This window comes from Orussus abietinus, unplaced genomic scaffold (assembly GCF_000612105.2).
Source record: "Orussus abietinus isolate OABI.00-Male unplaced genomic scaffold, Oabi_2.0 scaffold12, whole genome shotgun sequence".
Taxonomy (NCBI): domain Eukaryota; kingdom Metazoa; phylum Arthropoda; class Insecta; order Hymenoptera; family Orussidae; genus Orussus; species Orussus abietinus.
The window spans coordinates 548,447-570,106 of record NW_019395990.1 but is presented as its reverse complement, the minus strand read 5'-3'; the positions used below and the strand labels follow the sequence as shown (position 1 = coordinate 570,106).

The following is a 21,660-nucleotide window of genomic DNA, read 5'->3' as shown; positions in this document are numbered from 1 at the left end:
AATTACCGGCTGCTGCGGAATGCCATAGTTCTTAATGACACCTGCCTGTCCTGGCTGAGGGTGGCCGTAGGCCGTGGGATACCCCGGTTGTCCGGGTCTGATGCCGCGCTGGATCGCCTGTTGCTGTTGCTGCCTGATCTGCTGTTGGTGCTGCTGCATGGACCGATACTGGTGCTGCAGTTGCACCAACAGACTCTGCTGCTGCGGCGTCAGGTTACCGTGGTTCTGCTGCAGGTACTGCAGCATCTGCAGCTGCTGGGCCGACAAGTGGAACGGCGGTGGTCGTTGCTGCGCCCCGGAAGATATCGCCTCCTCGCCCGCCTGTTAAGAGAGCAGCGATTAATCCCAACATCCATACATCCATACATACACGCGTCCCCCCTGGAGAGGACTCCGATCTAGACGTCATACAAATCGCCGCATCCGCGACACACCGCGACATAAATCAAAACTATCGGTCTATTTCTAGCGCGCGATAAATCCGGACGAGTGGTCGGGCTGCCATCAGATATCGCAAAGTGGCGTTTCAGGTCCTCCGGGGGAGAAAAAAAAAAAGAGAAACCCTGAAGAGGGGTCTTAGGGACGTCAAAACGCAGAGAAACTTGTTCCGTCGGTGTAACAGTCGCGATGCAATGTTAGGCCTCAAAAAGTCCCGAGTGATTACGTATCGGTCTCGGCAAACAGATCCGATTAAAACTAACGAGAGCCTACACGAGATAGCGAGACAGACCGCGAGCAGACTGCAAAGCTAGAGATGCACTCATTGAGGATGCACTCTTCGAGAATGCACTCGGAGCCTCTGCTGGACTCTTCGTGGGCAGGGCCGACCATAGCCATCGATATCAACGATCGTTATCATCGGTCTTGTCGGCAGACATTTTCTAGACAAAGTACTTTCTACTCGAGGCTCTAACCGGGGATTGCGCACTTTCTCCGAGGGGCTCTATTTCGTCTATGCAATTGCACTTCTGTCGCAAGCGGCAATTCTACGGTGCGCCGACCACCGTTGCGAAACTCTCGCAGCAAGCCGAGCTAAAAGAAGGAGGGAATAACTCTAGTTAGACCGCGACAATACGAGGGTGAAGCATAGTGACCTTGAATCGTTTCGCATTGAGGTTCTGCCCTTGACCCTGGGGGTATGGGGGTGGAGGTCCCGAAGGTGCTGCGCCATATTTGTACCCTCCCGTACCCCCCGAGGGTTGCTGCTGTTGCTGCTGTCTGCTGGACATTTCAGCGCTGATCGGCAAGTTCCAAGCTTCCTCTATCGACGGCAACTGCCGCCTCCTTCAATTGACAAGATAATTTCGATCAGCCGCGATCGGGCCGCTGTCCAAAGCGTACACAATTTTATTAGCGATCCACGCCCTGTGCTTATCGCCGGGCGAGATGGGCAATGGTGGATTGTCAACCCACCCATTGCCTCGGATTTTAATAATAAATATGGCTAAATAGTAAGTATGATAATTACTAGATATATATAAAAAGAGCGCGGGAGGGATTCGAAAGAGTAAACAGAGAAATGCGCCAACTCACTTGGTGGCGATGGAAGGCATCGGTGCTTGGCTCAGGTGACTTTGCAGGAAGTTAATGCGTTGCTGAAGAGATGGGTTCATCGGACAGTTGCCGGCTGATTTCGCCCCGCTTAGGCCCGCTAGCGAGCCGGCACAATTCGGCGTGTTGTTGTTGCCCCTGCGATGGAAAAGAGAGGAAAAAAAGCCAAACTGTGAGAACAGCGCTTGTAACCGATCGAAGTTATCCCGACCAGGTCAGCTTTTGAGGGACCAAAACGGAAACCTGGCCCGACTTACGAGGCATCCCCGAGAACGGCATAGCCGTGTCTGAGACTAGGAATACTAGGAGTAAACAAAAATGCCACGTTATTACGTCGACCCATAGTTTATTCACGCCCGTGCGTTCACCCTGTCCTCGCCTAAAAAGATCGTTGCAGACGGCGGTTACCTTATCGTTCCAAAGACCCGACTCCATCCAGGACGGTCAACCCCTCGCAGCGATCGAATTTCCAGTCTAGCTCGATCAAAATAAAAATAGAAAAAAAAGAAAAAGAAAAACCACCAACGACGTACAATGTTCTATGTCATAATCGTAGCTACCCACGTAACGATAAATCGTGGCGACCCGTGATAAAAATTCTCGTGATCTGAATTTCGGATAAAACAAATGTTCCCGTTTTGCCGGGCATCATTCCTCGCCATTTCGGCTCGTTTTCTGAACATTTTCGCGGATCACTTTGGGCCGGATTTCGTCGAGTTAATTTGTACGGTAAAAAAGTTAAACGTCGCCCACTTTGCCTAGAACATGTCGCTGCGATTTATCGTCGCGCGCGTGGCTCCCTCTGCTCGACTCTCAGGAAACTCGTGGGGAAACGCCACCGAAGGGAGGCTTTCCAGAGCGACGGCGTTAAAAAGGATTATCACTAGTCTTAGATTAAGCCAGGTCGAGGCGTTTAACCCCTCGAAACGCGTACGGCTAGCGTTACATACGCAGCAGGGTGGTCGAAGGGGTTAAACCCCTCGACGAGGTTGGGAGTCCTTGGCCAAGGTTTGTGTCCGCATTACCTAGACGCGTTGACGTAACAAGCCAAGGCGTCCTTCGGTTGGCTGACGCTTTCGTACAAAATCCCAAGATTGGTCCACGCTGCCGAGTGGGACTTGTCTAACTGAACCGCGCAGATGTAGGCTTGAAGTGCATCCATAGGCTGGTTCTGCTGCTGATAGAGCACGCCTATGCTGCACCACGTGTCGGCGTTGCCTTCGGACTTTTCCACGGAGTTCCTGTTGCAAAAGAAAAATTAATTAAAATTAATTATCCATACAGGATGGCACCGGGAGTCTTAAAAAAATTCCTGGACCCAGCTCGGCTCCATTGGGGGCGTTCAAGCGACGTTTAATCGGAAATAACGAGGGCTGTACCTGTACGCGATGAACGCATCGTGCACCTTCCCAGAAGCCGCGAGACAGCGTCCTAGCAGATACAGACTCTGCCCACTCTTGGGCTCGGCTTCGATGGACTTCTGAAGGCAGTGGATGGCGATCGCCTGTTTCTGCTGTCTAGTTACTCCCAGGACGGCACAGTCGACCACGTGGTACATCCATCCTGAAAACAGAGCACCCACGTGAGAACTCTCTCCCCGTGGAATCTCAAGATCCTTAAGATGACACGAAAGCGGAAAGCATCTTAGATATATCAAAGGTGTAACTTTTCTCCTAAGAGGGTGTACCGAATCATTTACCATGAATACAGAGACTATAAGGAAGGCCCCCTCGCCCATAAAATGTCCCCTTTTCTATCCAATTTTTGGAAACGTCTATAAAGATATTTAAATAAAATTTGAATTATTACGCGGTTCAGGACCTTCCTTATAGCTTCCACGTTCAAGTTGTATGTAATTTCAAGCGAATGGGGTACACCCAATTCGAAAAAAAGTTTCACGGACGAGACCACTTTAATGGGACTTTCACATCGCTTTAATAATGCAACGGCGTAATGTAATATATAGGGCCAGATAAGTGCAGGGCAGGTCCACCTGACGTTTCCGGTACTTCACCTGTGTCGGGAAGTTTTATCACCTGTGCATGAATTAAGGGCCAGGAAAAATAGTACGCGGGTAAGAGAAATATCTTCTTTTTTTTCTTCCGTTCGTTTTCCGCTCGGTTCATTCTGCTTTCATTCAATGCGAACGGTTTCGTGTAAATCTGCCAACAAGTGTCAAGCGAGCAACCGGTTGCCTCGGAGTCCTGCGAGGTTCGCGGCTACCGCATCGAAAGTATGACGAAGCGTGCCATCTGCCAGGCGAGGCACCACCACCGGCCGCGAGAGAGACGGCGCGACGGCCCGGCTGCGAGGTAGAGAAGGAGAGCCTCGCTTCCTCGCTTCCTCGCTGCCTCTCAGTCGCTCCAGTCGCGCGGGCAGGAAGTGCGACAAGGACGCCGCGCCTCGCGCTGGCGCTTCCCGGCCCTCGCCGCCGCACATAGCGCGGCTGCAGTGTTGCCGTCTGGTGACTTTTTTTTTTCCCCCACCAGATATAGTTTTTGACGCGTGGATTAAGCCGCCGAATTACCGGCGTCATTCCCGACCGTAGCGACGTGTACTAAATACTTCAGCGTCCGAAATCTAAAAGGTGTGGAAGAAGTTTCAACGGCAAATCTCACTTTACGAGCGTCGGGAAATCACTAGATAACCCTAGGTGTCGAGTTGTCGGTAATGAAGATGCGCCTTTAGGGTGACCGTTTATATTCATTGGTTAAGGGTTAACGATCGCGATGAGAATCGCCGATGCGACCTCGCGGAGGTTATTTCGATTCGAAGTTTCGGGACGGGGGATTCTATGTAGATGGCAACACCGGTTCGTTCCCGGCGAGCTCGAGCTCGAGCCGCCCCCGAGTCGGCGAATAAATCAATACACGCGTCTGCTGCGACGCGTGTGCCGGGCCGGGCGCACGTACGCACCTTTTATCGCGCGAGCGCTTCCCTTCGGATTATCGACCGGCCATCGGATCTCTCGACTCGCGCCCGCATCCGATCCTCCTCGCGGAACTCGGAGGGGGCGCCGCCATCTTGGCGTCGGCGGAGCGCGCCCTCTGCCGCCGCCGCGCGGTAACCCGGTTACTTTTCTCTCTCTCCTGCGCCAAGACCCGAGCGAGACGCGGATATAAACAAACGAGCGGCCGCGCGCTTCCGTCTTACTCGCGACCCGCGTGGGCCGGAGCGAGAGGGAGAACTGACCCGGTTAGTCGGCCGCGAGGCGGCGCGCTGATTGCCAGAACGCGGCCTCGATGTCGGCGAATTTAATAATATACACCTTACGGTTTGTTAGGTTAGGTCGTGCACTATCAACCCGCAAGCGTGTACGCCTAGTCCAAGAACGGCTTAGAAGGTGTCGCGAAACAGCTTTAAATCCTTGGATATTAAAATTTAATAATACTTGATGTTTTTTTAGGTTAGGTCGCGCAATCAACCCGCCCATACGACATACCTATCGGTAAGGATTTATAAGGTATCGATAAAGGCGGCTATAAAAGGAGGATATTAAAATGTAGTAATAAACCTGTTTTTTTTTTAGGTTAGGTTGTGCATTATCAACCCGCGAGTAAAGCGCTCGCTTTCCGGTGAGCTTTATAGTGACCATAGGAATACGACGGCTTGAGGTAATATTAAAACGATAAAGTAATTATTAAGAAACGATAGAAAGATCGCAAATTCCTAAGTTGACTCTCTACCGACCATTTACACGGATGTGGCAAGGCATCGGAATTAACCCGTTTCGCGTTTCGCAATCTCCTACGCCCGGGTGTTGAATTTTTCTCCATTGCAGATCCCCGCAAGCCTTCGGACGGGTTCCACGTCATCCGAATGCAATTCTCGATACTCGCAACTTTCATTGAGAAATATGTGCCTAGGACGCGTGGGTGGTGATCTACCAACGCTCGGCGCGCAGCCCCAGGGCCGTCACCACATCAAGGGGGAAATTCAGGTACGATTTCCATTCGTCGACTGGAGATAAAGTGAGACAAAGTCGACATATAATTTTAACGTCTTCAGGAAAAATCCAGGGTTTACCCGCGCCCAAATTCCGGACGTGATCTCTACCTCGGCGACTCCTTTCAACACGTTCCGTGCCACGTGTACCAGAGTTGATATACGTTAACGCGTACCAATGGATACCTCGGAGCGTATCAAAGGAGATTCTCGCTACGACCCTGGACGGCGCATTCGGAGAGAACGGTGAAGTCGCATGCTCGCCTTCGTCCTACGTGCTCAAGAGAGGCATAACGCAACGTAACGTAACATAACATAAGGATGAATCACGAAACGCGTGCCAGGCTCTCGACTTACCCAACTGCCGACAGATATCCGCTTTCAGGTGAGAAGGCAAGGCCTTTTCCTTCAGCAGCGCCTCGTAGTGTTCCTTGGCCAGCCGGTACTTGCCCTGGACCTCATAAAGGTGGGCCACGTGAAACTTAACTGGAAACAAAGGAAGGTACCATTCGTTACTCTCATTAACCAGGGCACCTTGACAAAAATCACAGGAAAAAAAAAACGTGTGGATTTTAGACGAGCCCCAGGAAAACTGAAGTCAAGGAGGCGCCCCATGCCCGTCGCGTCACCCTGTGCAACGAATCCGTACACCACGGGGCAACAAATTACCCGACAAGTGAAGAGGCCGGAATAACAATGAATTATCCCGCCAACACGATAACTCTCCGTGGCCGATGAAGCCGATTCCCCGCCAGCCGGTTGCTCAACTCCTTTGTCAGCGATTACGTTCATCCAGGGCGAGCTCGCGCGTATGCATTGTTACGGGCCACGGGGATGCGTAACGCGTTTCGATCGACATCGGGTACTCTAAGCGGGAGAAGTGCGCACGGAACGTGTCTCTAGAATCCACGTAACGTGTCTCTCTAGAATCCACGTAACGACGTAACCCGGCGTACGCGTTGCGACAAAGTGGCCCGAGCAAGCATTCATTTCTGCCCCCCCTCTCGCCTTTGTAGCGGCGCATTTACAAGGCAATAAACCGCCGGGAAATTTCATAACGCGTCCATTTCGCAACCGTAACCGCCGCCGTCTCTTGCCCACGTGGCGTTTTCCAGGCGGCATCTTTCGACTCCCTCGGCGACAACCTTGGCGCTCTCCGTTTCCCGTTACACCGTGGCGGCTATTTATACGCGCGTAGGAGCACCTCGTGTACACGACTTGGAATCGACTTACGATTTCCTGACGGGTACAATAACTATTATCGCCCTCCCGACAGGCGTGACGAGTGGCAACGAGGAGCCTGTCTATTTACCCCAGCGACTCCGCGTCTATCCGGCGACAAATGTCACCCTACGGGGGATGTACATCGATATAGAAGTATTACAATCCATATGTACATATATATTCGTAAGAATTTTTCTAATGCGTTAATAATAAGTTCAAAATCAAAAATACAGTTTAATACTTGAAACTATTGAAACCCGTTATTAAAATTCATATATATATATATTTTTTTGTTATAACTTCATTATCGGAATTAATGGGAATTTTGAATATGACGGAATGTGACGAGTCGTCGACATCTCGGAATTCGAGTGCCCGAGTTGACAAAATATTCGACCGGTCACGTCACCGTACAGGGAGAGACATGAATGCCCTCTCTAGGGGTACGGCGCCGCCGGTGCCTCGAGGGATGGCATTCAGGTCCACCGGTGTACCTGTAAACAGCGAGTGAGCACCACTGCGCCAGCTGATCCGAAGTGCGGCTCGCGAGCACGGTTCTCATTGTCCCGGTCGGAAAGGGCCCGGCTCGGATGCAATTTTTCAATCGGCTCGATCTAATTAACCCAATTCGTTTTTCAGGAGGGGAGGCACTCACTTTCGAGCTTCGAGAAGGAGGCAGGTGTGGTGGCGTCGATGAGAGCGAGGGTGAAGTGCTTGAGGGCCGCGTCGAAGTCAGCATGGACCTTCAGCATCAAACCCAGACGAAGGTGCACCTCGCACGCTCGTGGAAACCCCGGCTCCACCCATAACACCTGCTGGAATGCCTTCACCGCCCTGGAAGCATAAACGGAAGACCGTTACTCGACCGTTAACGAGACCGCGAGCTTATCGACGACGATTTCGCTCCCTGGACACGTACCGGCCCCTCTCGGGTGAAGAAGAAAAAATAGGGGAAAAGAAAAAAAAAACACCAAGAAAGGGGAAAAAAATAATATCACACGGGGCCTTATATAGAAATAGAAATTCAAGCAATACATCCGGAGTTAATGTGCGAACCTTCGTTAAGACCTAGGATAAGCCTATGTATGCGTACGTCAAATTGCACGTGTAAAACCGGTAAGCTCGAATTACTCCGATATAACGAATAGTTGTTAAATGCGTGGATTATAAATATCCCCGGTGTACAAAGGTGTCGCAAATAGCGAGACCTGGATTATAGGTCAGACGATTATTCTTAAGAGCGGTGGACGTAATTAGGAATAATCGATCCCAGGGTAGTTCCTCGGGGAAGGTCCCGATATCCCTATATCGCATTTTAATCTCCTCCGTTTTGACTCTCCGGATGTATTCCCCGTATCCCGATTCGCCCTGGATGGAACGGCTGCGAAGTGAAATTTCTCCTTTTTGCGCACTCGGCTACCCGGCCTCTGTACCGTAATCCCGAAGGAGAGAATACGTTTCACTTTCCTCCCCTCGTTTTCGCTCTCCTATTCCCCTCGAACGGGTGCTCCGTTGTCCCCGTTTCGTAATTATAAAAATATGCGTAAAGTGTATGTACGACGTGTAAAAGAAAAAAATAAAAGAAATCCCTCGCAAACGCTGGATTTCGGCTTGCACATTCCGTTGAAAGGATGCAATCGTTATCGAGCCCTCTCTTCGAGGCTTCTCGATAAGCCTTGTCTTTTTTTTTCTTCTTCTTCTTCTTTCCTCATCGGCGTTACAGTTCCCCCCGTTATCGAGTTCGATCGACCTCGCGGCGACTCGGAAAGCCCGAAAACCAGGTCGAGGTTGGCCCGCCGAGTGGCAGGATGTGCACTCGGGGTGCACTCGCCTCGTCCGTTCGGGTCGCCGTATAAGTGGAGGCAGATGCATCCTCGTAGCACGCGCCGCACAGGCAGGTGCGTCTTTAATGTCCGGCCCGAGTGTACTTAAATCTTGCCGCACAAAGCGCAAAGCGATAATTAGCCCTCGCTTTCCGCGAGCCGTCCGTCTCGGCTGCATCTGCCGATCCCGGCCCCTCGAGTATTAACTTTCGCTGCGCCTCCACCCTGAGAGCGGGAGAGAGAAAAACGAGAGAAAAAAAAAAAGAAAAGCCAAAAATGAAAATTTCACCGAAGACACCGAAGCGGTATAAATATCTCGTTAAATTAATTCAATTGTGCCCATAATTATGAAAGTGGTCTAAGTCAAAATTAAAAAAAAAAAAAATGAGTTTATCAGTTATTTCACGCCATATGATTTCAAACGAAATTAATTCAATGTAATTTCGAAACAAAAAATATATGACTTAGACTACTTTCATAATTATGGGCACAATTATATTAAATTATATCCCCGTTTTGACGGTACGAGTGACGAGGAAAGAAAATTATTCCCAGGGTTATCGCGATACCAGGGAGCTCGTCGACGAGAATAAATTAATAGAGACTTCTGATAGGCATAAATTGCAGCGCGTAAGGAATGGCCCGGTCGCCGAGGTGCACTTTGTTATGGGACCCCGTATGGATTTAGTTATGGAAGTCGTTCGTTAGTTTAATGCCTCGCTCGCGAGGGTCGATGTTATCGAATCGCGGCCAGTTTAGCGGCAAAGCGGCGACTCGGTTCTATCTAAGGATCTGGACACGATAGGTATCGTTCCTCCGAACCCTCCTGAACGGGTACCGAGTCCTCGGCGAACCTGTACCTGCAACCAGACTGCACGTAAGCGGCCTCGAACGACTCTACCGGACGGTATCGGACGACACACCTGTCCACCGTCTTTCATGTCACGGTTCCCCAGCCCCCTACACAAGGTGTTCCCCTATTCGCTTCCACCCGGGGCAAGTTTAAATTCCCCGAAAAAAAATATAAAAAAATATATTCAACACTCCCGAGTCCACTGAAAATTCCCGAAAATCAGGTGTTCCAGCCAAGTTCCCCCTGGGCCTCCTAACGTTTTCAAAAATCATTGGAAGCATCATTATAAATGTTTAAAAAAATCCCCCGTCACGACGCAACGATCGCCACCTTTATTAGGGATCTCGAACGCGAGACGTGATCTCTCGTGAAACGTCGCTTAGTGAAAAGAATCCAAAAAGATATGCCGAAGTAAAAATAATCCATGAAAAACGCAGTATCGCTACCTGGGGGAATATTATCTAGGGGGTCCTGCTCAACTAGGCGATCTAGTTCGAAGGTGCTTCCCGAAAGTCGGCCGAGGGGAAGGGCCAATAAAAACGCGAGATTTCGTTCTCTCCTCGGCAAAAAGAAGGCCCCGAGGAAGGGAGACAGACCGGCTGAAAGGGAATCCGGTCTTTCGGCTGGGTCAACCCGAAATGATCCACGCGAGGCTTTCGAAGGAAAACACGGAGCCGCGTTTTGTACCCTCGGATTGATCGGACAAATTGTTCGCCGTCCAGAGATCCAAGGTAGAGAGAGGGACGCGATTAGTGAAAAGAGGATAGAGGGCAGAAGGAGCGGGACGATGATAACACTAAAAAGAGAATGACGGAGGAGAAGAGAAAGAGAGAGAGAAAAAAAAAGGAAGAAAGGGTCCGGAGGCCGAGCCCACGCGGGTGCACCCCGACTCGAAGGTTGCCCCCGACGAGGAGGGGGACGTGGTTTATTTTGGGAAGAGGGGACCGGATCTCGGTCTCTCGGGCCCGAATTAAATCGGGACTCCTGACCCTGAGTGGACCCCGAATATCGGGAACGGACAAAGGACGAGCCAGGATCGTGTCGGGATACGACCGGGACGCGTCCAGGGGTGGCTTCGCTTCCGCCCTCCGAATCGCCTTTTTCCCCCTTTTTTTCCCCGGCGAAGGGTCAAGAATAAATTCAGATAGTGCACGCTATTTCTATGGTGTCCTGCGTATTTCCGACCCGGGACTTTTACACGGGGTGTCCTCCGGAAATAGCACCGATCAATGAGCGGAGCTGCAACCTCGTTACGAGCTAATTCCGGCAGTCGCGGGGCAGGATGCACCATAAATGGCCGAAACGCCAGCGGATCAATTTCCTCGGGGTCCGACTTAAAGAATCCCCCCCCGAACATTCTAGCGATCCGGGGAAAAACCTCGGGAAATCTGCCCGATTATGAAAATATCTTGCACTTTTTTTCATTCCCGCCACGAGTCGATCCCGACCGGTCGGCGCGAAAAGTACGGAGCGAAGTTTGGACAAAGGCACAGGGACAGATGCCTCCTGAAAACCGGCCTTAAGAGCCGCAGATGCCTCTTGCAGGGTCGAGACATCGAATTCGTCGGATAGACGTGAGACAAGGGCTGGATTCGCAGTCTGCAAATCTAAAAAATCGGCGGATCCTGTCAAGCCTCAAACCCGCCTAGAACATGAAATTTTTCCCCCCCAAGCCTTGACACAAATTATGCCAGGCATGAAATTAGAAAATCATACTCCGATATCCAAGGCAGATCGATCGAGCCGAATGGCGAAGAAAAAAAAAAGTTAAAAAAAAATGAGAATCGGGAATTTCCCCCAAAAATTCCCCAAGGGTAGACTATGGCCTTAAAGCCGGGGACGCCGCTTTTTGCAGTCCGCGGGAATCCCCATCGAGACCTCGCCGAGAGTTTCGGGAGAAAAAAGAAAAGAAAAAAAAACACGTCGAAACCATCGTAAATTCGCCGATGAGACGCAGAGATCGGTGCATTCCGTCTCCCCGAGTAGATTGGGAGTTCGGTCGAGTCGCAGATTCCCATAAATCCCATAAATCGGCGGAGAAGGCCTTAAAGGGGAGGGCTCGTTTGGTACGTCGAGAGCTCGGACGCGAAGGTAGGAAAAACCGAGAAAGAGGGAGAGGGATCGTAAATATTCCCCGGGCCGGGAATCGAGGCGACAGATTTGTGGGTCCTCCTTTTTCGGGAGAGCGAGAGAGAGGGAGCGACGCGGACTGAGGGGAGAGGGAGTGAGACGGAGCGACGAGGCGGGTCAATAATCGCGAGGTCCTATCCCCTTTAAGAGAGACGAGGCGTTCAGCGACCAGCGAAGGTTGGGCTAGCCTCGGCTAGGTTATGTTAGGTTAGGTTATGCCGCGCTCTCACGGCTATCGCCCCGACAGGAACCCGGGGAGGCGCGACGACCGTCCTCGGCGTCCTTTCCGCCCCCGTCCGAGGGACGTCGCGTTTCCTCCGCGTTTTCGCCCAAAAGCTATCCCCGAGACATTGCACGGGTTTTTAATCATAATTAAAGGACCACGGGAGAGAGAAAATTTTACAAGACCTCCCTCGACCTGGAGAAACCTCACGAGGAAAAAAGGACTTCATCCCCTTCGTCGGGAAAAAAAAAACAAGGAAATAAAAAATTAGGAATCTCCAGAAACTCCCCCGCGTGCCTTCGTGCCCGTTCTACTCTGGTCTGAAACCCGTGTTGAAGAGAAAAAAAAATTATATATATACACATATATATCACGGAGCCAAAGAAATATTGTATTAATTAAAGGAACGTAAAAAAAGGAAAGTAAATTCGATGAGATATTTTTTTTTGAAATTATGAGTATTTTTTTTTTTCTGTCAAATGATTATTCTTTGTATTAACGAGATATTCCTTTGGTTCAAATGAATTGGTTTATCTTCTCCTCGGTGCAGGGATATCGCGCAATCGCGATTGCGCCGAATACATCTAAGTTAAGGTAAGGAGTCACTTTCACGTCGCGATTAGCTCCCCGACGCGACGAATCGCTCGTTGAAGAAAGCCGGGGCAAGGGGAGGGAAAAGGTGGAGGCGCAGGAGGGAGGGTAGAAAAAGAGCGGACGATAACGTCGGGCTCGGTTACTTCGCTCGTCGGCTGCCCGCCGGTTCCGGTTTCCTTCTTTCGGCTTAGCGGTACCACTCGGGGTCGCCGACCTGGTCTCTCTCGTCGATCTTCCTCGCGTTCTCGGTATGTACCTCGAGTTACGTCATCGGGGCCGTTTATCCGGAATGAGACGGTTGCGTTATGCGTAAGGTGAAGGTGCCGGGCCGGAACGGCTCCCGGATGACCGGAAAAAATCCACATCCTGCAAAATTCCCAACCTCGAAATTTCGGCCTAAATAAAAAAAAAAAATAAATAAAAAACAAGAGCCCACACTAAAATTTTCTAAATTTCCTCGAAATAAAATCATCCCAATCTCCGGATCGTCCGAAACACCATACGATGAGAAAAAGAAACATTCATTGAACCAAGGAAATATTTTGTTAATTCAAAGGATAATCCATTTGACTGAAATAAATTGTCACAGTTCCAAAGAAATGTCGCATTCAATTTATGTCAGTTTCGGTCGAATAATTATTCGTTTCTCGGTGTACAATCGCCTCGATCTCTATCTTAAGTTCAAGGTTATGATTTCTTAGGGTAGGGAAGAAAAAGGGATAACGCGTAAAAATGTCGAATTTTCGCGTCACGGGGACTTAATGGCATTTTATATTAAATTCCGTGTAACGGGAGGGACAGGGTCGCGGCCTGTGATTAAAAACTAGGAAAAGGGGGGCCGGTTTTTCAGTCAGCCCTTTTCATAAATAATTCATTAACGATGCATAGGCAATCGGGGTGCACCAGTTTTCACGCGAAGTTAGCGCCGATAGGATCGCCGGGCGGGGCGAAGGGTCGAAAACGAGGAGCGATCGAGAAGAGAGATCGCCCTTAGGAAGCAGAAGAAGGACGTGGCCGATAAGAGATCGGCCGATCGTTTCCCCGGCCTCGCTTCCGCTCGCGTGCGAGCACGTGTTGGCTCGACCACGTGGCCGGCCTTTTCGCGCGTGCGCCGCCACGTGGGCGGCGTGACGTCACCGGTGCTCGTCGTCCTTGTCGCACCGAAAAGAGAAATTCGATCGACGAGATCCAGCTGATAGACGCACGCGAAATACTAAAGGATAACGTACATTCTCATATATTCTCATATATTCTCATATATTTTAATATATTCTGATATATTAGAATATATTTGGTGACTTCTCGCAGGGAGTTTGAGGTCAGGTCAGGGATAAAAATTCGTGAAGGTCCAGGCGAGGTGGGAACGTATCACCGAAATTTTTTACGGGCATTTTTTCATCTCAGGTCGAAAGGGAAGTAAGGGTTATCTTTCCGTTCGAGTTTTAAACCCGCGTCCGTTCTCGATCCGTCGCGGAAAGTCGAGTCGAGAGCGTGTCGGCGTTACAGCTGACACAGCGCGAGGCGAGGCACGATTCCCGATGTTTGCTTTCACGTGACTCGACGGCGACGTCACACGTCGTCGCCTTCGACATCGCGGCCCGAAATAAGGAGGGGGAAGGAGAAAGAGGAGGAGCGAAGAAGAGCTCGCGTCGCGATAACGCGAAAACCTGGCCGGGAGAGCTTATCAAACATTTCGCTAAACGACGCCACGAGGGTAGCATTACCGGTCTACATATGCTCACCTTTAAATAACAATTAAACAATACGTACGAGCCGAGGAAGGACGGGGTGGAATTGTTTCACGCTACAGAAAAGGTTATTCACGCGATCCCTGCCCCAACATCCGAATTAAAATCCTTAATCAAGGATAAACGCGCGATCAGAATTAATTATCCCTGACCACGCTTACCAAGACGATGACTGGTACTCGCGGGGAAAAAGGATCCAAGAGAATCCGCTTTCCGTTAGACCCGGCAATCCAAGATGGCGGACGCGAGCTCGGCCGGCGATTGGCCAGCGCCGATTCGACCGCCGGCTCGGCGACCGAGTCACCGCGACCTGCGACGCGGCCCGTTATAGGGAGTCCGCAGAAGGGGGAGAGCCGCGGAGCGGGAAGGGTCGGGGAGCGCGTCTTCCTCTCCTTCGATCTCGACGGCCCGTTCCGGCGAGCACCGCCCGACGACGCAACGACGGCACGCGCTATTTGCGTACGAGCCATCGGGGAGCGGTGCATTTCGTTTAGGTTAATTTACTCTTGGTTTTCCCTTCGAAGTCCCCGAATAAGAAGGCTCCCCCGCCGTCCAAATCGGGTCGCGTAAAAATACTCGAGACGCGCGCACAGAGGATCCTCTGGAACCTCGTACGTAACCTTTATATCCTTCTCTATAATTACAAAGAAAAATCCAGAAAACTCTCCAAAAGATAATTAACAGTCATCCTAGGTTCTAATCGACCTAGGGCGACGAACAGTTAAAGGCAAAATGTGAGAAAATAAATAAAGTCAATTTAGGAACGGGGAATAATTCCCTCCTTTGAGGGAAGAGGACGAAGGTATCTCTAGGGAGCCCCAAAGAACCCCTAGGGGAGCAGACCGCATGACTCGTCGGCGCAAGTGAATCAGGTGTTACGTCCGACGAGAGAAAAAGGACCAGCTCTCGATCCAGGAAGGGAGGGAGAAAAAAAAATACAAAAAAGAAACCGAAGGAGTTGAAAGGCTCGAGAAAAGCAGCGCATCAAAGAGCCACCGGAACCGGACTGCCGGACCAGATGCACTTGCATCAGGTGCATCGGGTGCATCAGGTGGAGGAGCAGCACGACAAGTGGGGTGACAGGATCCCCGTCTCCTCTCGGCGCCTAACAGTCCCAAACCTCACCTGGTACGAAATAATTACTTGCCGGTCCGAATTCTGCGATATCCTCTAACCTCGTTATCCCTTTCAAGTCAAGCTAAACGTCGTTTTCACGCCACTCTCCCCGGCGAGCAGAAGTCACTCTCACTCTCACTACCCGGATGCACGAATGCACGCATTCCTCCTAACCTCCTTACGTCCACCGGCGATGATCCTCTGACTCACGACTATATCCCTCAATGTCAGAGGCCCAAGTAAGTGCACTCCATCCTAGCGAGGTTTTACAAGGTACTGTCCCGTCCCCCAGGTACGCGTACAAGGTACCACGAATTGCAGGTACGCCGGGAAGAAAATGGAGACCCAGGTCCCGTTTCCGGGACCCTGCCCATCGAGAGCCTCCACCCGGACAATGTATCCCGGATTCCCAGGAAGGAAAACCGTCCCAATAACCGCGTAAACCCTGCGAAAGCCTCGACTAACGGGCCGAGTAGTAAATATTTCTCGGAGACACATCGGCAGTTTCTATCGGTGCGCAGACTCGACCCTGAATAATCGGGGGTGGTGGAAGGGAGGGGGAGGGACTGCACTTGAAATGCGCGATAGAGGAAACCCGAAATAGCTGATCTTGAAATACCCAGGTTGCACCGCGGTCGGGTCCCTCGCGCGGATATGCGCCGGACTAAAAATACGGGAGGGGTTACCCGAGACGTTTGAGAAGCGTATTAAAAAAAAAAGGAAAAAAAGGAAAAAAGAAAAAATATGTCGAAATCTCCCCCCTCTCCGGGCGAGTACCGATGCTCGCCATACAATGTCGACGACCAAGACAATGGGCGCGGCGAATTAGTCGATCGCTCGTCACCCCCGCGGAGGCAAAGTGCGCCGCGGATATTCAGCGTCGCGATTGCTCGCCAGGGCGCGAGAGGAGGGAGAGAAAATGGCGAAATCGCGAAAAACGAGGGAGGACGGAGAGAGGGATATACATATACGCGCGACTAGACAAAGGAACAATGGCCCGCGAGAGAGGAAGAGAGAGAGAGAGAGCCCACGGCCACCTGGATATGCGGAGTCGCGGAGTCTCCCCGACGTCGGGTCGCGTCGGGCCCCGTCGGCCTGCGTCGGGTTGGGTCGGGTCGCGTCGGGCCACGCGTCGCCGCGCGCCGCAACGTGGACGACGGGGCAGCGGTGACGCAAGCGGTGATTACGCTCGTACCGCAGCTGCAACTCCCCGCATAATGCCGGTGTAATGCCGGCAGAATGCGGGCGCGCGGAGGGAGGGGAGAGAGAGCCAGCGGGGAGGGGAGGCCCTCGCGGCGTCTCTCTCGCTCTCGCGGCGCGTCAGGGTAGGTCGGTCTCTCTCGCTCGGCGGCCGGACACGCGAGTGCAAACGCGAAGGACGGGGCCTTCGACGCGTATACTCCGAGCGAGCGGGAGAGAGAGAGAGAGAGAGACGGGGATCTACGTAAGCGTCGCATGCGCGATCAGCTGACGCGACGCGAACCCGGGTGACCCTCCTCCTCCGCCTCTCGACCTAAATCCGGCACCGTCGGCGAGGAAATCCAGAGTCGACGAACCGCGGATCCACCGGAGAGGTGAATATCGATCCGGCGAAAGAGAGAGAGAGAGAGAGAAATAAAGACAGCGGATCGGTGGTCGAGGGGGAGGGGAAAAACTAGAAAATAAAATATATTCAATTCGTTTCATGTAGGATCGGAATGTCTCCGGCAGGAGAGGAAAACAAGGTCCTGGAGGTCCTTCCGCCGCGCGCCGAAAAGCGCAACTGAGGGGTCGAGACGCCGCCAAGGTCCGGGCGCGTGCGCGCGCACCTAGGACCGGTGATGCGGGCGCGGACGGGGGAAAGCGGCTCATACGGGCGCGAGCCGCCGAAGCGTAGGCACGGCCCCGGCACCGTCTAAGCGCAGTTAGGGTCGGTGCGCGCTGCACAAAGGGAAAAGGAAAGCGGGTAGGTAGAAGGGGGAGCGCTCGGAGGAACGGGAGGTAGCCGGGACGCCGCGGGAAGGGGAAAGGGTCGGGTCGTTCGGAGAGGGCTGTTGAACCTTCAGGGTCACTCGAGAGTCCCTCGCGCGAGGCCCGACACGAAAACGCGCTCCTCTAAATTGTCTAACCTTTTTTCTCCCCCTCCCGGGCCCCGGGCTTCTCGGGGGCCGTTCACTCCCTTCGGTTTCTCTCTCTTCCTCGCGCTCCCCCGCTCGCTCTATCTCCCTCTTTCTCGGCCACCTCTACTCTCCGTCGGGTATTTCTTTTTTTCCCCTCTCTTTTTCCTCTCGACCGGCCTGACCGTTCGGCCCGAATCTCTCCTGATTAGGTCCCGTCTTCGGGGCTTCCGACCGGAATGGCCTACCGTCCCGTGAAAGAGACCTCCTCTCCGGGAGAAAGCAGGGAAATTCGGGTAAGCGTCGATCGGCTGCAACGATTAGGAGGAAATTCCGAGACAGGGATCCCCTTCCCCTTCCGTTTCGTGGGAGGGCGCGGAAATCGATTCGCTCCCCTTGAACCTGAGGGGGCGAAAATGGGACGTCCCTCCGGTTAAATCGTTCCGACTGTTGCTGCCTTTAAATCGAATCTGATTGAATTCAATCAAGCCAGGACGAAATCCTCATTTTCTTCCCGCCGATCGACTAACGGGAGGTCGGGGCAGGGCCCGGGCCCGAAAACAGCGTCCCGGTCCGGGCCGACGGCGATTCGCTTTCGGATTAACGGTGCCGAGCGCGAGAAAATCCACGAGAGAGCGCCTTGGACGCGACCTTGAACCGCGGCGGGGCCGCGGGCGGTCCTCCCGTTCGGGCGGTGCGCCCGAAACGCGCCGAATGGCCGGCCGCGGCCTCCGTCCCCTGGTATATATACCGATATATGTCTACACACCCGCGGGCGCGCACGCGCACGCGTACCTGGACCGGGAGGAGAGCGCGCCGCGCTTCTGACTCACGACGGAGCGTCCGCATGGGTCGTCGACCCCGAATCCGGCGGCGTCCGTCGACGCCCGAGAGGAACGCGACCGGTCGAACCCGAAGACCGCCCGTGGGACTCGGTACCTTCCGACTGTACCCCCATCGGATTAAAGTAAACGCTACCTATCATATTTCTACTAAAAAAAAAAAAAGTCTCGGAAATCTTCAAAAATCCTCGAAAATTGGACATCTTCGTCTATTCCGGCCCTCCGTTCGAAAGAACCCGCGAATACCCGACAGGAAGGGTCACGTGACTCGCGGGGGGTTCGTTGAATGGCCCGCGCGAGGTCACGTGGCCGCGGGCCAATCAGCGCCGAGATGGATCGCCGAACCTCTCCGGGGTATATAACGGCGCGCCAATCGGAAAGAAGGGCAGTCGCGGTCCCACCCGCGAGGCGCACGCGGGTGCGCTCGTTTGCGGGATAAAGGAGAGCCGCGCGTAATCATCCGCGTTCCCAAGGCGGCCGTGAATTACGGGCGATCCATTCTTGACGGTAACTCCCGAGTAACGATCTCGCGGCCCGCGTTTTTCCCGTAAAAATGGAGCCGGCGCCGCTCGTTCTCCCTCTCTCTCCTTCTGGTCGGTGATTATTCCTTTTCGCCGCTCTCACCCGGTTCTCCCTCGACCTCGTGCGATTTTCACCCCGCCGCGACTCGGCGAATCGATAGCCCTTCCCGGGAACTCTCGGCTCGATTTCCGCCTCCCCGTTTCGCGCCTTCTTCCCCGCACGCCGTGATTCCGATCCCGGCGAGATAAGTCGCGCCGCGATCCCGCGACCGGGAATTAGGGCCGCGGTTCGCGACTGCCGCTCGTGCAACGCGAAACTGTAGCGTGTCACGGTGCCGCGCGGAATGCCGCGCCACCGGTTACGAATATAACCTGCTCTATCCGCGACAAATAAACGGGAAAGAGGCAGAAAGAAGTCCTCCGCCCGCGAGCGCTAGGCGAGAGTCGCCGAATAAATCGCCCCGGATACGTAACGATTGCAACACCGACTTCGCTCTCCTCCTCCGGGTTAACCTAACCTCTAACTTCTCAACGCCAAATGGAAACGACGGGGAAATAGCGGCAGGGTAGACAATGAGACTCGACTCCGAGTTTACCGACGGCTCCATAAACTTCCGCGCTACCCGGGCAGGAGAGAGAGAGAAAAAAAAAAGGAAACCAAAGTAGGGAAAATTGAAAAAGCCGAGAAGCACGGAGAGAAAGTTCCCGAAGAGAGGTTAGAGGACAGCTGCGCTCCCGGGGCCGGTTCCTCCCGACCCCTCGACCCCCTTCTTTTTTTTTGTCCGCGGTCCCAGGTAGGAAATCAAAGGCGAATTTCGAGGGCCTCGGAAAAGAAAAGCGGCTCCCATCGGAACGCGTTCCCGGAAAAGAGACCGTGCACTTCGCGGCGTACAGGAAGCCCGCCAAACTCCCGACCTTGGCCACCCCGGCCAGTAGTGAATCGCCTGTCCGCGCGAGATGACGTATTAGAGGTTAGCTTAAATTTCTGAAAAGTCATCATTGACCTCGCGGGCGGTCTTTAACATGGCCAGGTTGAAGTCATTCGAAGTTAGACGAAATTCCAGAAAAATCGTCAATGACCCCGGGTCGCTTTTTTTTTTTTTCAAGATACAAAGCGGTTGAAAATAAGGACAAAGTTCCGAAAAGCGGATTTAAGACTCGAGCCATCGTCAAGAAATAGACGGACATCCCACGCTACGTCTGTCGTCGGGACGAGCGTGTCCCGTGAACTGAGGCGATCTCGTTGTCACGCCGTCGCCACTTCCTATCTCTCTCTCTCTTTCTCTGAATCATTCGCAGATGTGACGACACGTGACGTAGATGCCGCTAGCTCGGCCAATAGGAAGGCGCGCGGTCCCGGTGGCGTCTTCCGTCCGCTCGAACGGTGACGTCGCGTGCCTCGTGACGTCGCTCGATGAAAAACCCGACTCGTGACGTCACTTAAAGAAAAACCCGACTCGTGACGTCATTTGAAGAAAAACCCGACTCCTGGAGCGGGACTCGGGAGATCGGAAACCGCGGACGACTCGACGCCCTCCCCTCCCCATCTCTCCCCGCCCACGACAAGTTTAAAAGTCCCAGCCGACCCGACTTCCGGCTTTCCAACGTCGCCCGAATGCATCGCCTCGCGACTCGATATCCCCGTATAAAAAAATACAAATACTCGAAATACGAGTTTCTTCCTTGAAACTGGAAAGAAAAAAAAAAAAACAATACGCCTCAATCCGGTACCCAAACAATGACTACCAGACAGGGGAGACAATAATCACCGTACTCCGCCAGTCCTACAAAATCCTCGTGTCGAAAAATCCATTCCCTTTCCATGCCTAACAAACGCAAAAAAATAAATAAATAAATTCACCTAACCTTCCCAACCCCCCGTTAAATAAATATCCGCCACTCCCATCCTCCATCCGCTCTTCCCGAGGCTGGGGCACTTGTTACAGGCGCGTCCCCAGGTGTGCTCGTCGGTTATCACGGTAAGACGTGTGTGTGTATATATATATATATATATACATATATATATATATATATGTATATACATACACGCGTTATCGCAGGGCCGCGCCAATCTCGAGAGGCACCGGGGCCGCGTCGCGCTCGCGAGTCCCCTCGGGTCACGTGCCCCGTTTACGGTATCGCGTCGGTCTCGTCCGCTCGCATCCGCGTAGCGGCGAGCCCGGGCGCCATTGGCGCGCGCGCGTCCGGGGTATATCGACGGGGCCTAATCGGGCGGCGCGGGGAAGGGGACGGTTAGGAGGGAGGGGCGGCGCAGGTTAGGCGCGCCTTCACCCGGTCACGTAGGCCGTCGCCGGAAGAGCGGAAGGAAGGAAGCGCGGGGCGGGGAGGTAAGGGGAGGGGCAGGCAAAAGACGCGGAAGCGGGCGTGGGGGGGGCGACAGGGGAAAGGGGCGCCTCGGCCGGGCGAGCCTCCGTCGCGACCGTTTTGCCGTGGGGCAATTACGAAATGGCAATTAACGCGAGAGGCTCGCGTCGCGTCTCCTCGGTTATACCGTCGTGGGCACCCACCATTTAAATCGCCAGGGTCCCCCGGGAGCCGAGGGGCGCGGGCAGGGCTCGCTCGTCACGTAGGCGCATCCGAGACAGCGGCGACGCCAGTGGCCGGAGCCAACGGAAAGCGGGCCGCTAGTTGGCCGGCCGGCGACCAACCGTGGCTCGAGCGGCCGAGGGCCGTGCGGAGCCCCTCCGTCCGAAGGAGGAACCGACCGGGGCCGCTCGCTCCGTTATCGCTTCCGGCAGGACGCTCCCTGGACCCGAGTGCATCGGACCGCCAGCGCCGCGTCCGCGATGCTGCCTTCTCCTCTCTCTCGCTCTTACTCTCTCTCTCTTTCTCTCTCTCTCTCTCGTTCTTGCCGCCGCTGAGCGCGCGCGCTCCTTCCGACGGCAGCCGAGCGCACTTCTCGGACGCGCGCGCGACCTCGCCTCTCGCGCACTCTATTCTTCTCTCGATTCGGCACTCGGACGTGTCGCGCGC

The 21,660-nt window shown here is 53.3% G+C and overlaps 1 protein-coding gene and 1 long non-coding RNA gene across 6 annotated transcripts in view; one reads left to right on the top strand and one right to left on the bottom strand.

Moving 5' to 3' along the window:
- The window catches only part of LOC105698769 (lysine-specific demethylase 6A), a 31,169-nt gene that overhangs the window by 7,578 nt on the left and 1,931 nt on the right, over nt 1-21,660 (bottom strand). For 3 of the 5 annotated variants that reach the window (XM_012423297.2, XM_023434038.1, XM_012423298.2), the window contains 7 exons: nt 7,376-7,554; nt 5,854-5,982; nt 2,931-3,114; nt 2,577-2,792; nt 1,534-1,689; nt 1,095-1,284; nt 7-321 (listed from right to left, as the gene is read on the bottom strand). In XM_012423297.2, the coding sequence (XP_012278720.1) occupies nt 7-321; nt 1,095-1,284; nt 1,534-1,689; nt 2,577-2,792; nt 2,931-3,114; nt 5,854-5,982; nt 7,376-7,554 (1,369 nt within the window). Of the gene's footprint in view, nt 1-6; nt 322-1,094; nt 1,285-1,533; nt 1,690-2,576; nt 2,793-2,930; nt 3,115-5,853; nt 5,983-7,375; nt 7,555-15,381; nt 15,657-21,194; nt 21,237-21,660 lie in introns of those variants that run through there. The other 2 variants (XM_012423300.2, XM_012423299.2) reach the window with 2 other exon arrangements.
- Nucleotides 5,089-6,893, top strand: LOC105698772. The gene is made up of 5 exons (XR_001103948.1): nt 5,089-5,165; nt 5,333-5,491; nt 5,560-5,796; nt 5,868-5,998; nt 6,073-6,893. It is a non-coding gene; the product is annotated as an uncharacterized LOC105698772 (long non-coding RNA).